At 44.0% G+C, this 18,735-nt stretch overlaps 1 protein-coding gene across 1 annotated transcript in view; it reads left to right on the top strand.

Annotated features, from left to right (window-relative positions):
- LOC124623023 overlaps positions 1-14,773 on the top strand; it is a 199,862-nt gene extending 185,089 nt beyond the window's left edge. Inside the window, exons 5-6 of the mRNA XM_047148813.1 lie at positions 12,081-12,234; positions 14,745-14,773. Of these exons, the coding sequence (XP_047004769.1) occupies positions 12,081-12,234; positions 14,745-14,773 (183 nt within the window). The remainder of the gene's footprint in view (positions 1-12,080; positions 12,235-14,744) is intronic.
- Positions 14,774-18,735: the final 3,962 nt, after the last annotated feature.

The raw sequence follows: 18,735 nt of genomic DNA on the forward strand, positions 1-18,735 counted from the left end.
TGCCTCGGGCATGGATGTGTGTGATGTCCTTAGGTTAGTTAGGTTTAAGTAGTTCTAAGTTCTGGTGGACTGATGACCTCAGATGTTAAGTCCCATAGTGCTCAGAGCCATTTTTTCTCCGAACGTGAGTGTCTTGCCGTACCCCAGGACATTCCACTGAAAGTAACACGTATTTCACCTCACGAACGCCAGCAGTGAGACATGACAATCCACTCGAAACAACATGCACCTCACTTCAGAAAGCCAGCAGTGGGCCAGGGCACTCTACTAAAAACCACGCAGTTCTTAGTGAAAACCACCCATTCTTCATCTCAGAAGACAACCTGTGGACCAAGACACTCCAGTGCAGACAATATGTACATAACCTCAGAACGCCATCACAAGGCTGTGAATTCAACGCGTACCTTACCTCACATCACCAGCAACGCACCAGAATTTTCCAGCACAAAAAACTCCCGAGCGAGGTGGCGCAGTGGTTAGCATACTGGACTCTCATGCAGGAGGGTGTCTCTTCAGATCCCCGGCCAGCCACGCAGATTTAAATTTTCTGTGATTTCTCTAGCTCACTTAAGGCAAATGCCGGAATGGTTCCTTTGATAAAGACACGGCCGATTTCTTTAGCCCTCCTTTCCTAATCCGAGCGTGAGCTCCGTCTCTAACGACCTGGCGTGCGATGAGACGTTAACCTATGTTCTGCCTTCCAGTGCAAACAACACGTATGTTACCTCAAAACAGCAGCTGTCAGCCAGGACTCTTCACTGCAAACAATCCGTGCCTCACCTCAGACCACTACCCACCTGGCTGCTTTCGGAGGTCAGATACGTGTCGTTTCTACGTGATTATCCCAAGCTCCTGCAGTTTATAACACTACCACTCCTACTGCTATACCATAACCTTAAAGTTGGAGGAAGACCGCATAATGAAACTATCTTGTTAAAGCAGTTATGGTATAAAGTAACAGTGCAGTGATACCCTCTGAAAGGAATTTTGTTGTGTTGACCGTGATGTACCTAGTGGAGGTGTCTAATCGAAAGTGAAAGTCATAATTACGTAAATATTTATACAGTAACAAACAATATTTTACCTATCCACAGTGTTCAAAGAATAAAGAGAAGGATTGCCAGCCTAATTAGGCATGAGAATGATTAACATTCTTGCTCAAGCAAATAGATATGAGTAACTTTCATGGACAGACACAACCTATACGTTATCACACGAAAGTACAATGAACTCTATCACTAGCAGATGTTGACGTTAAAGAAAGTGCTAACAGTTATAGAAGAACAAAGCTATTTGCATAAGTACGACAGATAATGACATACACTTTTGTCTTCAAGGTTGGTCAAACTGAATGGTTTCAATAATATTACAATTGAAGTGCACTTTAGAATCATAATTTGCACATAAATTTAGTATTACTTTTCAAACACTTTCCTATCTGACATGACATGTGAATAAAGTTCACTGAAAAATTATAAACTAGGCATAAGTTTAATCTTTCTTGTACGAATCACTTTTCTAACTGACATGGGAATAAAAAAAAGTTCACTAGCAGACTATTTCTCACTGTCCTCTGAATACAAGAAATTACTGTTTTCATAGATAGTGGTCTTTCAGTTAATTGTTATCTATCATGAGCACAATAGACAAACAGTGGATCCTGTTGCACTATTAATATGCACTTTCAATACACAAGAGAAACAAGCACTTAGCAAGCATGAGTATATAACTTTCCACAATTGCAGTTATCAACTTTCACTGCAGTGAGACTCTATGTTGTAACCTCCCAGCAGTAATTGATAAATGGAAATGGACCCAAGTGTAACCTCCTAACGCAAAGAATGTTAAATAATAATGAAAATGGAGCCAAGCGTAACCTCCCCACAAAAATTTAAAAAATGATAATTGACCATAAACCTCACAATAATATTGATTAAATAATGAACCATGAATCAAATGTAACCTCCTAACACAAATAATAATATCTGGTAAATTTTATAAGGACAGCAGCGCTGACCTTCGGCCCTGTATTCTGAATAAAAAAGCAAAAAATTCTTACCTCATTAAAAGACTGCAAATATATCTGCTCTTAATTATACATTCTTCGACACAGCTTCGTGCAATGCCGGCGTATATATATTTTTTGATTCTTGGAAGTAATGATAATGCATTGGAGATTGAAATGAATGCTTTTCTTTAAAAGAGTTACTTTATACAGGGTGATTCAAAAAGAATACCACAACTTTAAAAATGTGTATTTAATGAAAGAAACATAATATAACCTTCTGTTATACATCATTACAAAGAGTATTTAAAAAGGTTTTTTTTCACTCAAAAACAAGTTCAGAGATGTTCAATATGGCCCCCTCCAGACACACGAACAATATCAACCCGATACTCCAACTCGTTCCACACTCTCTGTAGCATATCAGGCGTAATAGTTTGGATAGCTGCTGTTATTTCTCGTTTCAAATCATCAATGGTGGCTGGGAGAGGTGGCCGAAACACCATATCCTTAACATACCCCCATAAGAAAAAATCGCAGGGGGTAAGATCAGGGCTTCTTGGAGGCCAGTGATGAAGTGCTCTGTCACGGGCTGCCTGGCGGCCGATCCATCGCCTCAGTTAGTTGACGTTCAGGTTTCATAACTAACCTTTTTCGTAGGACTCTCCATACAGTTGATTGTGGAATTTGCAGCTCTCTGCTAGCTCTCCGAATCGATTTTCCTGGGCTGCGAACAAATGCTTGCTGGATGTGTGCTACATTTTGATCACTCGTTCTCGGCCGCCCAGAATTTTTCCCTTTGCACGAACACCCATTCTCTGTAAACTGTTTATACCAACGTTTAATACACCACCTATCAGGAGGTTTAACACCATACTTCGTTCGAAATGCACGCTGAACAACTGTCGTCGATTCACTTCTGCCGTACTCAATAACACAAAAAGCTTTCTGTTGAGCGGTCGCCATCTTAGCATCAACTGACGCTGACGCCTAGTCAACAGCGCCTCAAGCGAACAAATGTACAACTAAATGAAACTTTATAGCTCCCTTAATTCGCCGACAGATAGTGCTTAGCTCTGCCTTTTGTCGTTGCAGAGTTTAAAATTCCTAAAGTTGTGATATTCTTTTTGAATCACCCTGTATTATAAAAATTATTATTGGGGCATTTTTTTGAACAAATTAAATTACAATTAACATACATTATTAATTATGCGCAAGGCTGCTTCTTTACCTTCTACAACAATACTCATCCTCCAGAACCCTGACCAGAGTCGCGCGCAGAGCACATAGCCGATGCATGCCGACTCCCGCAGACTACTACTGTCCACTCGCTACTGTATCCGAACGACTACTACTGTCGACTCGCGCAGACTAGCGCAGACTCCCGACAAGCAACAACTAACAATAAACTACTCTCTGGTCAGAGATTCTGTCATGATTCGCCCATCGCCGGCGAAGCATACTCCTTACAATATCGACATATTTGTACGATACTGACTCACCTTTTGCAATTTACAACAGGCAGCCCTATGATCATTAGCTAAGCAAAACTTTATAAGCCTCAGTTTTAAGAACTTTAAATTTTTAAAAGCAACGGCAGGTTGTTATAATGCCTGTTTGAACTACTCTACTGCTTTATATTCAATTATTTATGTTAGTCTCTGGAAAGCAGTTTTGATTGGGAGATTACTTTCAACAAACATCATTTATTTTAGCACACTCTTTTGCCACATAACTTTAACTTTCTTTTTATTATATTCAAGAGGCATTAATTAGTAAAACACTGGGCTTTAATATTTTTTCAATAGGGACACTCTGTAATCACTTTAGCATGGCAAGGATCCTAAGTAGATATGTGACAAATGATAAATCAAGGTAAGTTTTCATAGATAGTCTTTTTGTTTACCTTATAACTGAAATCAAATAAATCATCCACGTGAGGTGCTCCTTCACTGTACATTTCTAAGATTCTTCTATTCCGTTACAGTGATTTTGCAATATCGTGGCGAGTGCATGTTGGTAGGTGGATTTCCAGGTTTTTGCTGGACTCTGTCATTTCTTGGTGGCGATGATAGATACCAATTCCAGAATAGTTCCAGCTATTTATCCACCCATCCGAGGCATTGGCAGATTGGAAAACGGCACGAAAAGCCTCTCTCGGCACCAGCACAATACACAACTTTTACATGAGCAGTTGATGGGTAAGTAGCTCGTCCCAGACTAACTCTTTGTCCCACCTCTTCCTTCATGCCAAGCACATTTTGCGCGATTCCGTTCCCGAGGGGAACCACAACACCTTTTATACATATAAAGAACTAAGAACCCTAAGTGAGGATCAGCAAATACAGAGTAACAAGACATTTTGAACAAAACATATCATTTGAACATATTGACAGTTAAACATAAAATTATTTGAACAAATTTTCAGTTATATATAATAAGTTTTGTCTCCCGCCTAGTGAGGCAAAAAATTTAACTAATAAAGACAACACATTGCATATGTTTACCAGGTCAAATGGCTCTGAGCACTACGAGACTTAACTTCTGTGGTCATCAGTCCCCTAGAACTTAGAACTACTTAAACCTAACTAACCTAAGGACATCACACACATCCATGCCCGAGGCACGGCTGGAACCTGCAACCGTAGTGGTCGCGCGGTTGCAGGCTGTAGCGCCTAGAACCGCTCGGCCACCTCGGCCGGCATTTTACCATGATATCAAAGTTTTGCGAAGAAAAAAGTAAACATTCTTATGGTATAGAATGAATCATACAGTAATTACAGAACTCAATGATGGAATGTTGAACAAAACAGAAAGTAAAATAAATCAGGAGAGCATTAGAGCTATGGTGTTTCAAGTTTTTTTTTATTGTTTGCACAAGGGTCCGTAACCTGCTACTTGTGCTCTAAACTGAGGAACTTGTTGTTTTCACTGTAGTGTCCCATCCCACTGTTGTTTTTCCGAGGTGAGATATATGTTGTTTCCACTGGAACGTCCTGCAGCCACGGCCGACCCAACGGACAAGCGGCACAAGCAGCCGCTAGAGGCGCCACAACTGGAAGATTTCTATACAGGCCGTATCACAATTAGTAGCGGCCTCTCGAACCGTCAGTCTGAGAGGGCCGTCGGGAGCACATCTAAGTGCATGATTTCTTACGAGTAGTAGCGGAAACTGACACTGTTGAAGGTGTAGGAGGAAAAGGGGGGAGTGGGATGGCAGAGGGCGCCAAATGATACGGAAAAATGTCCTCGGACTGGCCCTGCCTGTAGCGCTTTCCGTTTTTCTCCAGTGAAGTACAAGGTTATAAATGACTGAAGCGATTTTATAAAGTCACTGTAGTTATATTAATTGACCTACTGCCACAAAACTGGTACAGAAAAGCTGGAAGAGTTTGTATTGTTGCAGCCGCACTTTCTGATTTCTGCCACGAGAGCACAACAGTGAGCAGTTAGGCAAGGAGGAGACAGCCACCGAGAAAGTGTATGTTGTGCTTAAAATGGCGCAGTCAACAGCACGTTCGAGATTCCCCATCAGTTAACGTGTTCTGCGCGTTACCGCGGTTTAGAGTTTAGGGTCGCTTCTTCTTTTGCAAAAAGACCGTTACAGGGCACGTGCGTCTGGACGTGCTGGGAAATTGGCTCGATGCACAACGGGAGACCGACAGTGTGGATTTTATCTAGCAACAGGTTGATAATCCACATGCTGTTCATGAATTCTTAAACAGGAAATTGACAAACCGGTGGATCGGTAGTCGTGGAACTGATGATCAGCAGTTCATGTCATGGCCTCAATACTCTCTCGACCTAACTTCTTGCCGGCCGAAGTGGCCGTGCGGTTAAAGGCGCTGCAGTCTGGAACCGCAAGACCGCTACGGTCGCAGGTTCGAATCCTGCCTCGGGCATGGATGTTTGTGATGTCCTTAGGTTAGTTAGGTTTAACTAGTTCTAAGTTCTAGGGGACTAATGACCTCAGCAGTTGAGTCCCATAGTGCTCAGAGCCATTTGAACCAACCTAACTTCTTGCGATCTTTGTGTATGGGGTTATGTGAAAGATTCAGTGTTTACCCCTCCCTCACCAACAAAGTTACCAGAACTGCGAGAGCGAGCGGTTCTAGGTGCTTCGGTCTGGAACCGCGCGACCGCTCCGCTACGGTCACTGGTTCGAATCCTGCCTCGGGCATGGATGTGTGTGATGTCCTTAGGTTAGTCACGTTTAAGTAGTTCTAAGGTCTAGGGGACTGATGACCTCAGATGTTAAATTCCATAGTGCTCAGAGCCATTTGAACCATCAGAACTGTGAGCTCAGATCAGCAGTACTTCTGAAGAGATTGACAGGGACATGCTGCGCCGAAGTGTAGGAAGAACTTGATTATCGACTTCATATCTGTGGAATCAGTAGGGGAGCACATATGGAGCACTTTTAATAAGTTACAAAAATTTTTAGTTTTTCTATGTGTGCACCAAGCCCTGTGGCAATGTGTCAAATAATGTAACAACAGCAAATCGGTGAAATCGCTTCAATCTTTTATACACTGTCCAGTCAACCTGTCAAAAGCCTCAATAACATTTTGCAGAGCGTAACAATGCGAGACGCGCAGGAAGATTGTCAATGAGGTTGCAAGCTAACTATTTTCTTTTGAAATCAGGCAAAAAATGTTTAAATATGTGTGAAATCTTATGGGACTTAACTGCTAAGGTCATCAGTCCCTAAGCTTACACACTATTTAACCTAAATTATCCTAAGGACAAACACACACACACACCCATGCCCGAGGTAGGACTCGAACCTCCGGCGGGACCAGCCGCACAGTCCGTGACTGCAGCGCCCTAGACCGCTCGGCTAATCCCGCGCGGCTGAAATCAGGCCTTTAATAATAATGGCAAGGTAATGATAATCAGAACACAGGTAGAAATTGTGATCTAAATCACAATACATTTATTCTTTCTTAACATCACAATATAAAAAATTACTAAAGAAACGTGACACAAACATTTTTATTTCACAAACGCTTTCACTAATATGGATTATATGGTGGACAAAGTGATCAGCTGGGGATCGACACACGACACTAACCAGAACACTAATCTCTCTATCAGACTTCATACACGTGAATTCGGGGTATGGCATAAAAACCGCCGCACAAACAAGCATCTATACTATTCCAAAAAAGAAAAATATTGTTCAAAAGAACAGGGTGCTGAGAAACATACTTCGGAGCCCTACCACGAAGCAGCGAATACTTTACCCTTCTGCTGGTCAGGGCGTCATACCACGATCCTTTCAGCGACTGAAGACATGGACGGCCGCAATCTGTTATTAATAGCGCGCGCCGGAAAATTGCTAGTACGCGGTCTCGCGTTCTGTTTATTCGGAACGCAAAAAAATGGTTCAAATGGCTCTGAGCATTATGCGACTTAACTTCTGAGGTCATCAGTCGCCTAGAACTTAGAACTAATTAAACCTAACTAACCTAAGGACATCACACACATCCATGCCCGAGGCAGGATTCGAACCTGCGACCGTAGCGGTCACGCGGTTCCAGACTGAAGCGCCTTTAACCGCACGGCCACACCGGCCGGCTTCGGAACGCAGGTCCTTCCCTATGAGCCTCTGAAACCCCGGTGGATTCCAGTGTGCAGGTGGACCCGTTTGCTGGTCTGTCAAACCAATTTAACCTGTGCCACGACTATGCGTGACGGAATATGTCAAATGTTTAGATGGCTGACTCAAGACAAATAAGTACACCCACACATCATTCGTTGTGTGCATGATGCAAGAAGCAGTACCTCTGACGGTGCAGAAGGTAACTGGCAGAGGCCCTAAGTGGCACACTAGCAAAGGGCACAAGTCCCACCATTTAGGTAGAGACCTGCAGTTCTTTACTAGCGAAGAGACAGTACAAGACTGATTTTTTCTTTCTGTTCGCTTTCCTCCTCAGCTCGGTAACAAAAGCCCATTTACATCTTTGACTTCCCCCACTTTAGCACAAGCCAATCACGAGCTGGAGCGCGGTATTCGAAGCTTGGAGAGCGCCCCTTGCTCCGCATACACCGATTTAGCCAATCAGAGACTTTAAAGTTAATTGGGGGAAAAGGAAAAAAGATTCAGCTTCACGGCCTCTTTCCCATGTGTTTACGCCGTGTCTTTTTGCTAACAACAGACCAGGATGGAACCACACCCCTCCATAAAAAGCTTGTTATCTCCCCTGTTGCGTCCATTTTGAAGTTTCCAAAGAACGGCCATAAACTCGCTAAAAGACTCGTAGTTTCCCAAATATGTTTTGTAACAGAGTCTGCGCGTCTGGGCGCCAGTGACCTGTCCCACGGAAATTCGCAGAACGCTCACAGTTGTCTCGTCAGCTTCCTGCCTAACAAGGGCCCATCCTCTGCTTTATTGCCGGTCTACAATGCACTGGCCAATGCAGCGGCGGCTTCTCAGCGCTAGTCAGTCTACCTGGACGCAGATGCCGACTGTCCAGCGTCAACCAACATGTCTGCACAATGAGACGGTGGAACCTGGCCATCTGGAAATGTTTCTACCCAGGTTCCACAGAAGAAACTCGCTGTGCTTTTACTGCAGTCGTTTAAATCGGCACCCTACTCCTTTGAATGCAGGTAAAGCTTACCATTATTACTTCCATAGAGCTCACAAGCAAGAGCAAGAGCATTAGCTACTGCACACCATTTCATCATGATATATGAAGTCAGATCATAATAATGATCATCTTCCCTAGGAACATCAAGCAGCATAACACCGACTCAGAAGTGAGAATGCCCTGCAATCTGTCAAGGTACCGGCAGCCATGCTGACTCCAGTGCTGTGGCCACCTTTGTTTAGGTTTCTCAGATGATAATCCAGGGTACCAACAGTCCGATCGAGGTGGACCCACCCATTCCTGATTAGTATGGTGGCCACGGGAGTACGGTAAACTCATCCTGCTCCTCTTCAAACCACACCCGTACATGGCGAGCAGTGCGACACATTGCATTGTGCTGCTGGTAGATGCTATTGTGCTGAGAAGAAACAAACTCCATACAGGGGTCTCCAAAGATAGATGCATACTTGTCTCGATCGATTGTGCCCTCCAGAATGACGAGATCACTCAAGGAATGCCCTCTGGCGTGGATCCTTCCAACGATTGTTGCAGAATGTTTGTTTTCAGGCATTTCACGCCGTACATGTCAACAGCCACCTGTTCGACAGAGCATAAGACATGATTCATATTAAAAAGCCACCCGTCACCACTCAGTGGATGTCCGTTTGCGACACTGGCGTCCAAATTCCAGCCCGCGGAGGCCCATATGCAGCAATGTTCGCTGAACGGCAATTGATGGTTCAAATGGCTCTGAGCACTACGGGACTTAACATCTGAGGTCATCAGTCCCCTAGGACTTAGAACTACTTAAACCTAACTAACCTAAGGACATCACACACATCCATGCCGAGGCAGGATTCGAGCCTGCGACCTTAGCGGTCGCGCGGTTCCAGACTGTAGCGCCTAGAACCGCTCGGCCACCCCGGCCGGCAGCGGCAATTGAGGCGACGCTGTCGGTAGCTTCGTGGTTCATCTGGGAGGTCAGCCGCTCAATCTGTTTGTCTGTACACACCTCCACAGCTGCCTCTCAACCCCGTCATCTTTGGTTTGTGGTGCATCACAGCTGCCTTGGCGCCAGTTTTGGATAGAGCCATTTTGCCTTGCACAGTATACTTTAACAATGGTGGTACACGGACAGTTTACAAACAAAGCCATTTCGGAAGTGCTTCCAAAGAGGAGTAAAAGCCAACGAAAATATCCTTTTGGACGTCAGATAATTCACTCTGTTTCCACATTACGACAACAGTTGCAGTGTTTTCCGCATCCCCCAACTAGCTGGACATACCTCCACTGCTAGTGCTGCCATCTGCCATCTGTGAGATGTTATTACACATTGATGTTAGACACAGGTGGTGGTGGCATTTTATTTATTCATTTATTTATTTATTCGTATGGTTCACATGCAGTTTAAAAATACAGGTATATAACATCAGTATATGCATATAACAAGAATATGAAAACACAAAACTACATATAAAATTAACTAAATGTCAATATCTAAGTTCGTAGTCCAGTCCATATAAGAGCTGTATCATCAGCTTTTATGTGGTCGCTACAAGTCCCCTGATAGAAATGCAAGGAGCATTCATCTCTAAAGTGCTTGATTGTCTGGTTTGGAGCCCCACAGCCACAGACTGGAGACTCTGTAGCACCCTATTTGAAAAAAAAAGTCTGCGCATCGTCCATGCCCAGTGCGAGCTCTGTTCAAGTTGATCCATAGTTTCCAGTGGAGTTCTGTGCCAGTAGTATCACAGTTATACTTTGGGAACCACTCACGGTCTTCAGGACTTTCAATAAGTTGACGATTCTGATCCCACAGGTCCCTCATCCCGGTATTAGTGGCATCTCTGCTCTGCTTGCCGTAATGGTAGGTTTTTTGAACGGAGTCTGTTTTGTCGCAGACTTGCTATGTCTTCGTGTATTGGTAATACCAGGTTCTCCTGTAGCTTGAGGTATTCCTAAGCAAGGTATCACTTTTACGGATTGCGGGTGGATAGATGTTGCTCAGCAGAGGAAGCGAATAAATCGGTGTTGGTCGGATTGTCCCAGTTATTAACCGCATAGTGTGGCTTAACTGGACGTCGATCAAGTTGGTGTGGCAGCTGCTTAGCCACACTGGGGCACAGTGCACGGCTGCTGAGAAGACCAGCGCAATGCATGATGTGCGCAATGTATCTCCTGAAGCTCCCCATGTCATTGCACACAATTCTTGAATAATATTGTTACGAGTTTTTATCTTGGCAGCAGTATTTTCAAGATGTTTTCTATGTGGGGTGCGGTTGTGGGTGACACCAAGGTACTTAGGATACTTGTTATGGCAAAGAGAGTTTCCGTTAAGTTTCACTCTGAGCTGTGTGTTAGCTTGTTTGTTGTTGAGGTGAAAAGTGTTGTGACTTGGCGAGACAGGCAAGCCGAAAGGCACGCGTTTAAGCTCACGCAGGCTGGCGTGAGGTCTGGAACAGTTAAAGGAGTTGAGTCTAGTAAAAAAAGTACGTAGCTTCTGGAATACTTAACTTTAATCCATAATTGGTGAACATCGGTGTGACGGTACATGCATCACAAGATAAATAGCAAATGATAATGGCGCATTGCTAGGTCGTAGCAAATGACGTAGCTGAAGGCTACGCTAACTATCGTCTCGGCAAATGAGAGCGTAACCATCGCTAGCAAAGTCGGCTGTACAACTGGAGCGAGTGCTGGGAAGTCTCTCTAGACCTGCCGTGTGGCGACGCTCGGTCTGCAATCACTGACAGTGGCGACACGCGGGTCCGACGTATACTAACGGACCGCGGCCGATTTAAAGGCTACCACGTAGCAAGTGTGGTGTCTGGCGGTGACACCACAAAAAGTACATGCTTCAGTTTTACATGTACTGGGTTTAAGTTGAATTAACATCATTTATTCATATAGATGACCGATTTTACATCATTACACAATACTCCTCCAGCAGTACAGTAAGTGGTGCAATCTATAGCACCACCTACTGCACTGCGTCGTATAGCACCACTTACTGTACTGGTGGAGGAGGTTGTGTAATGATGTAGCCGGCCGCGGTGGTCTCGCGGTTAAGGCGCTCAGTCCGGAACCGCGCGACTGCTACGGTCGCAGGTTCGAATCCTGCCTCGGGCATGGGTGTATGTGATGTCCTTAGGTTAGTTAGGTTTAAGTAGTTCTAAGTTCTAGGGGACTGATGACCACAGATGTTAAGTCCCATAGTGCTCAGAGCCATTTGAACCATTTTTTTTTTTTTTTGTAATGATGTAAACATGGCTCCGAAGATGACAAACAAATAATTGCCTAAATCGGTCATCTACATGAATAAATGGTGTAACGGTCTTGGAAGCAGAGAATTTTTTCAGTGTTCGTGACAGTACAGATCGGCCGCACGCTGACGATGTCGGAAGTGTACAAGGTGTGTCTCGAGCAGTGGCTGGTGCTCTAGTGTGTTGCTGTGAGGTGGGCACGCTTTGTCTTGACAGGAGCGGCCCGGACCGCTGCTGGTGTTCGTGGCGGTGAACGCTGTGGTGGGGGCCCTGCACGCGGCCGTGCTGCCCCTCGAGGTGGTGGCGCTGTTCAGCGAGGGACACCCGCGCGACGCGTGGGCGCTGCTCGTCGTCGCTGTCGCCGGCGTCGGTGAGTGTCGCGCTCACACCGCCCCTCCCTGGCGCCTCTCCAGCCTTGCATTTCCCTCTACATCTACGTCTGCATCCGTAAGCCACCTGGCGGTGTGTGGCGGAGGGTACTTTGAGTACCTCTATCGGTTCTCTCTTCTATTCCAGTCTCGTATTGTTCGTGGAAAGAACGACTGTCGGTATGCCTCTGTGTGGGCTCTAATCGTGAAAAGACCACCAACATAAGAGAGATTAGGGCTCGTATAGAGGCATATAGGCGGTCATTTTTCCCTCGTTCTGTTTGGGAGTGGAACAGGGAGAGAAGATGCTAGTTGTGATACGAGGTACCCTCCGCCACGCACCGTATGGTGGATTGCGGAGTATGTATGTAGATGCAGATGTAGATGAAAATGTGCCATGTCACAGGGCCACAATTGTTCACGATTGGTTTGATGAACTTTTCGGACAATTCGAGCGAATGTTTTCTCCAAACGCATCGCCCGACATGGAATGTTCAAATGGCTCTAAGCACTATGGGACTCAACATCTGAGGTCATCAGTCCCCTAGACTTAGAACTACTTATACCTAACTAACCCAGGGACATCACACACATCCATGCCGAGGCAGGATTCTAACCTGCGTCCGTAGCAGCCTCGGGCTTCCGGACTGAAGCGCCTAGAACCGCTAGGACACGACGGCCGGCAACATGGAACGTAATCGAGAGGTGAGTTCGTGCACAAAATCCTGCACAGGCAACACTTCGGCAGTTACTGACGACTATAGAGGCAGCATGGCTCAATAGTTCTGCAGTGGACTTTCAACGACTTGTTGAGTCCATGTCACGTCGCGTTGTTGTGCTACGGCGGGCAAGACGACGGCCGACGCGATGTTAGGAGGTATCCCACTGCTTTTGTCAGCTTCATGTATGGTTTGCATTCTGTCGTACACTTGCACCAGGTCAGCATGGTTTGTTGAAGTGTTATACCCATTCTAAGATTGTGAACGATTTATAGCGCGGTACTCCACTTTGTCAATGGACAGCGCCATTTTGATATGCTACGTCAATGCAGTTAGCGGATTTAAGTGTGTATCACAGCTGTAGGCATATTCTTGCATATAAATAAAGAAATATTTACATATCTTCCATCTTTTTGCACCAATAATTAAAACCTCATGACCACCCCTCAAAGATTATGTCGATTGATGATTTAAATAATGAAAATAGCAGCAGTTGCTTATTTTTTCATGTTTAGCACAACGCGTTCCGAGACTTTATTCTCATATCCAAGTGTGTTCGTTCACATAAAATTTTTTGTATTGTTTCCATGTGTGATTTTCTACCTCTCTTGTACTGTAGTAGCGTTTTTGAGGTTATCCTGCATTCGGAAAACCGGAAAAATTAACGTTGGAATCTTTTTATATGCTAATGTTAGATACAGTATTCTTGTTTTTCTACTTAAAAGTACTGTGCCTGCTCTATTACACAGAATATCACACACACACAAATCATAACTTACACTGTATGTTTGCGTGATCAGTACATCCTACAGAGATATTACAATGTGTGGTTCCACAAAAAGTTTGCAAACAGTCGCAGGTGTCACATTTTCTAAACATTACATTGTAAACATAAAACTGTCAATTACAACATTTATTTTACCATTGTTCACTACTGAATTATCGATTACGTTTCTGTTTTGTTGTAGATGTTGACTATAATCTATAGGTTAATGTATTTATTTATGGAAATTACTACAGTCATCATACTGAGGAGAAACATTTGAAAAAATTAACTGATTCACTACATAGTTTGTCAAGGAGAACTTTTTTCTGCTTGCTTTTTGTGGTGTATAAAAATGCGCCTGTATATGATATTCTATGCAAAGGAGGAGGCACAGTACTTGTAAAGTAACAACAAAAATACTGTTTCTAACTTAGCATATAAAAAAATTCCACGAATCGTTTATCCGGTTTTCCGATTGTAGGATAACCTCAAAACAAAAGACAGGCAAAAAAATCACGTATGCAAAAGTCACAAGAAAATATTTGTGCAAACAAATACACTTGAAGATGAGGACAAGTTGTCGACATGCGATATGTTAACCATGAACAAATAATCACTATTGCATTTTTCGTCATTTAAATCATGAATGACAGATTTGCAGACTTTTCATAAACATCGATTATGATGAACGAAATTAAACTGTCGACTGCGGTGACTGTGCTTTAAACGTAAGGTAGCTCTGCAAGAATCAGCAACAGTGCTTTTGAAATTGCATCGAGATACCACCCGCCGTCCAGCGTTGCCAAATTTCTGACACAATGCGTCCGCCTGTTCCATCTGTAGATGTCGACCAGGTCATTCGCTTTTGGATTCGTATTTGTTTGATCCTGTTGAGTTTAAGTCTCAGAAAAGGTATAACTTTTTATGTTTTGACTGAACTTTACCATCTAGACATAGGACTCCCACGATTGTCAGTTTTGTATTCAGTATTTTTAATTTCAAGCATTGGCATATGTTATGATTCCAGACACATTGCCTTGTGTTCTATGTCAATAAATGTACCCGTTATAACGGACGATCAAAAAGGTTGCGTTTGATGCCATTGCTGTATTCAACATAGCGCGAATTCGTTACGGGAATACGTTATAAGCACCAACATGTAGGCAAGCCCGGCCGCTGTGACAGAGCGGTTCTAGGCTCTTCAGTCCGGAATCGCGCTGCTTTTACGGTCGCAGGTTCGAATCCTGCCTCGGGCATGAATGTGTGTGATGTCCTCAGGTTAGTTAGGTTTAAGTACACTATTGGCCATTAAAATTGCTTCACCACGAAGATGACGTGCTATAGATGCGAAATTTAACCGACAGGAAGAAGATGCTGTGATATGCAAATGATTAGCTTTTCAGAGCATTCACACAAGGTTGGCGCCGGTGGCGACACCTACAACGTGCTGACATGAGGAAAGTTTCCAACCGATTTCTCATACACAAACAGCAGTTGACCGGCGTTGCCTGGTGAAACGTTGTTGTGATGCCCCGTGGAAGGAGGAGAAATGCGTACCATCACGTTTCCGACTTTGATAAAGGTCGGATTGTAGCCTACCGCAATTGCGGTTTATCGTATCGCGACATTGCTGCTCGCGTTGGTCGAGATCCAATGACTGTTAGCGGAATATGGAATCGTTGGGTTCAGGAGGGTAATACGGAACACCGTGCTGGATCCCAACGGCCTCGTATCACTAGCAGTCGAGATGACAGGCATCTTATCCGCATGTCTGTAACGGATCGTCAACAGATGGGGACGTTTGCAAGACAACAACCATCTGCACGAACAGTTCGACGACGTTTGCAGCAGCATGGACTATCAGCTCGGAGACCATGGCTGCGGTTACCCTTGACGCTGCATGACAGACAGGAGCGCCTGCGATGGTGTACTCAACGACGAACCTGGGTGCACGAATGGCAAAACGTCATTTTTTCGGATGAATCCAGGTTCTGTTTACAGAATCGTGATGGTCGCATCCGTGTTTGGCGACATTGCGGTGAACGCACATTGGAAGCGTGTATTCGTCATTGCCATACTGGCGTATCACCCAGCGTGATGGTATGGAGTGCCATTGGTTACGCGTCTCGGTCACCTCTTGTTCGCATTGACGGTACTTTGAACAATGGACGTTACATTTCAGATGTGTTACGACCCGTGGCTTTACCCTCCATTCGATCCCTGCGAAACCCTACATTTCAGCAGGATAATGCACGACCGCGTGTTGCACGTCCTGCATGGGCCATTCTGGATACAGAAAATGTTCGATTGGTACCCTGGCCAGCACATTCTCCAGATCTCTCACCAACTGAAAACGTCTTGTCAATGGTGGGCGAGCAACTGGCTTGTCACAATACGCCAGTCACTACTCTTGATGAACTGTGGTACCGTGTTGAAGCTGCACACGCCATCCAAGCTCTGTTTGACTCAATGCCCAGGCGTATCAAGAGCGTTATTACGGCCAGAGGTGGTTGTTCTGGGTACTGATTTCTCAGGATCTATGCACTCAAATTGCGTGAAAATGTAATCACATGTCAGTTCTAGTATAATATATTTGTCCAATGAATACATGTTTATTATCTGCATTTCTTCTTGGTGTAGCAATTTTAATGGCCAGTAGTGTATTATGATTCCACAGACTCACTGCTTTCTGTTCTATGTCAATAAATGTACCCGTTATAACGGACGATCATAAAGGTTCCGTTTGATGCCGTAGCTGTATTCAACACAGCGCGATTCCGTTACGGGCATACGTTATAAGCACCGACATGTAGGCAAGGGATTACTGGAGTATTCGTGTCTTTTCCGACGTGCGTGCGGTAAATACAGAAACGTGAACTAGGGCAAGGGCTTTAGCAAATGTGTACAAACAGGATCATTGTGCTGTTAATTTTTTTTCTTGGCCCTTCCGACGGACAAACATCGGTCGACATTCATGGGGACTGAAGAACGTGTATGGGGAAGCATGTCTAACGAAAACCACCGTTGTGGAATGGTGCGCCAAGGGGTGTTACTGCTTCATGATAACGCAAATCACCATATCGCAAATATCGTAACGAAGAAGTTACGCAAACTCAAGTGGGAGACACACGAGCACCCGCCGTGTAGTCCTGATCTCTCCCCATGTGATTATCACACATTCCGTCCCTTATAAAAGTGCTTGAAGAACCGTCGGAGGAGATCCCTGTCGGAGGAGAATGTGCAACAGGCGGTTCCGACCTCTTCACGCTGTTTGCTGATGATACAAGCGTAATTATTTATCCAGTAAAAGAAAATCCGATAGAAAATGACACAAATAAGATCTCTGGAAAAGTTATTAATTGGTTTTCCGCGAATGGGCTTGCTCTAAACTTTGAAAAAACACAGTACATCCAATTTTCTGCTGCAAAAAGTATAATTCCTTCAATAAACATAACACGTCAAAAGAAGTCAGTAGCCAGGGTAGAGCATACTAAGTTTTTGGGTGTACATATAGATGAGAATCTTAACTGGAAAAGTCATATTTTGGATCTCCTAAAGCAGCTAGGTTCAGAAACTTTTGCAATCAGAATAATTGCCAATTTTGAGGATGTAGAAATTAGTCAGCTAACATACTTTGCATACTTCCACTCTCTGATGTCATAAGGAATAATATTCTGGGGCAACTCAACACTTAGGCAAAAGGCATTCATTGCTCAAAAGAAAGTAGAATAAGTTGTGGGGCTCATAGTCGCACATCTTGTAGGCATCTGTTTAAAAGGTTAGGAATTCTTACAACTGCTTCACATTACATCTACTCAGTAATGAAATTTTTTCTCAACAACATGGACCAGTTTAAAACCAACAGCGACATTCATGATTACAATTTCAGAAAAAAGAAAGACCTACACTATCCTTTACTTAACCTATCTTTGGTACAGAAAGGGGTAAAATATGCTGCTATAAAACTTTTTGATAAATTACCAGATGAAATAAAATGTCTGACAGACAGCAGTAATAGTTTCAAAATCAAACTGAAATCATACCTCCTTGACAACTCCTTCTATACCATAGATGAATTCTTGAATATGAGTAAATAAATGTGGAGATATAATATATGCATTTTGTGCAATTTAAGCGACTGAGATAGATAATAGAAATATTTAGGTATAACACTATAATGTAAAAAAAAACTTGTTTCCTGTGTGCATTTCTTGTGCATTTGACACGTTTCACATCATAATGGTTTTTCTGTGCTATTGATCAATGGAACACGTAACTAACTAACTAACTAGGACCTGTTGTTTTACCAAACGAGTATCTTCAACCTGGTGCGTAGGTGAGACGATAGCCTCAACGCTCACTACGATTTTGCCTGATTGGCATACCTATTCTTACGCGTACGACCTTCGAACGGAAACTTTTTGGTGGTCTCTTGTACTATACAGGCTGTTTCAAGATTTACAGATAACATGGCCGCCATCCAAAAAATATCTTTTGGCGACGATCGACGATGATTCAAGGAAATTCCTGATAGCCCAGAATGGCAGCGACAGAGCTCACGCAAATTATCAAAATTTTGGTGCTCCACCAGCGGCTGTTTATGGAACAACAACAGGAAGTCTCGGAAGAGCAGCGCTAGTTAAAACTGCTGACAAAACGCAGCATTGCGTCATTGTATCAAAAGCCAAATGTACCAGCAATTCCGGGGTTCGAAAGAACAAAGGAACGATGGCACACACACCTGTGCCGCCCAGACCAACATTCGAGGCACACATGGTGACAGTTGACGGCGAGTACCGGCCTTCTTTCCTGCCATCGGTCGGCATTGACTCGTTCGATCTAATAACGAAGCTCTTAGGACAAAATGACGTCAGTAAGGGAAAATATTCTGAGCCGGTTAAGCAATAATCGTCCAGAAGCAAAATTTTCATGTACGAACACGATGTCCAAGAGATCCTTACGCTGACAGAACTCTCAGAGTTGTCAATATATCGCATAACCCCACCCCCCTCCCCAGA

The sequence above is a fragment of the Schistocerca americana genome, chromosome 7, assembly GCF_021461395.2.
Source record: "Schistocerca americana isolate TAMUIC-IGC-003095 chromosome 7, iqSchAmer2.1, whole genome shotgun sequence".
Classification (NCBI taxonomy): domain Eukaryota; kingdom Metazoa; phylum Arthropoda; class Insecta; order Orthoptera; family Acrididae; genus Schistocerca; species Schistocerca americana.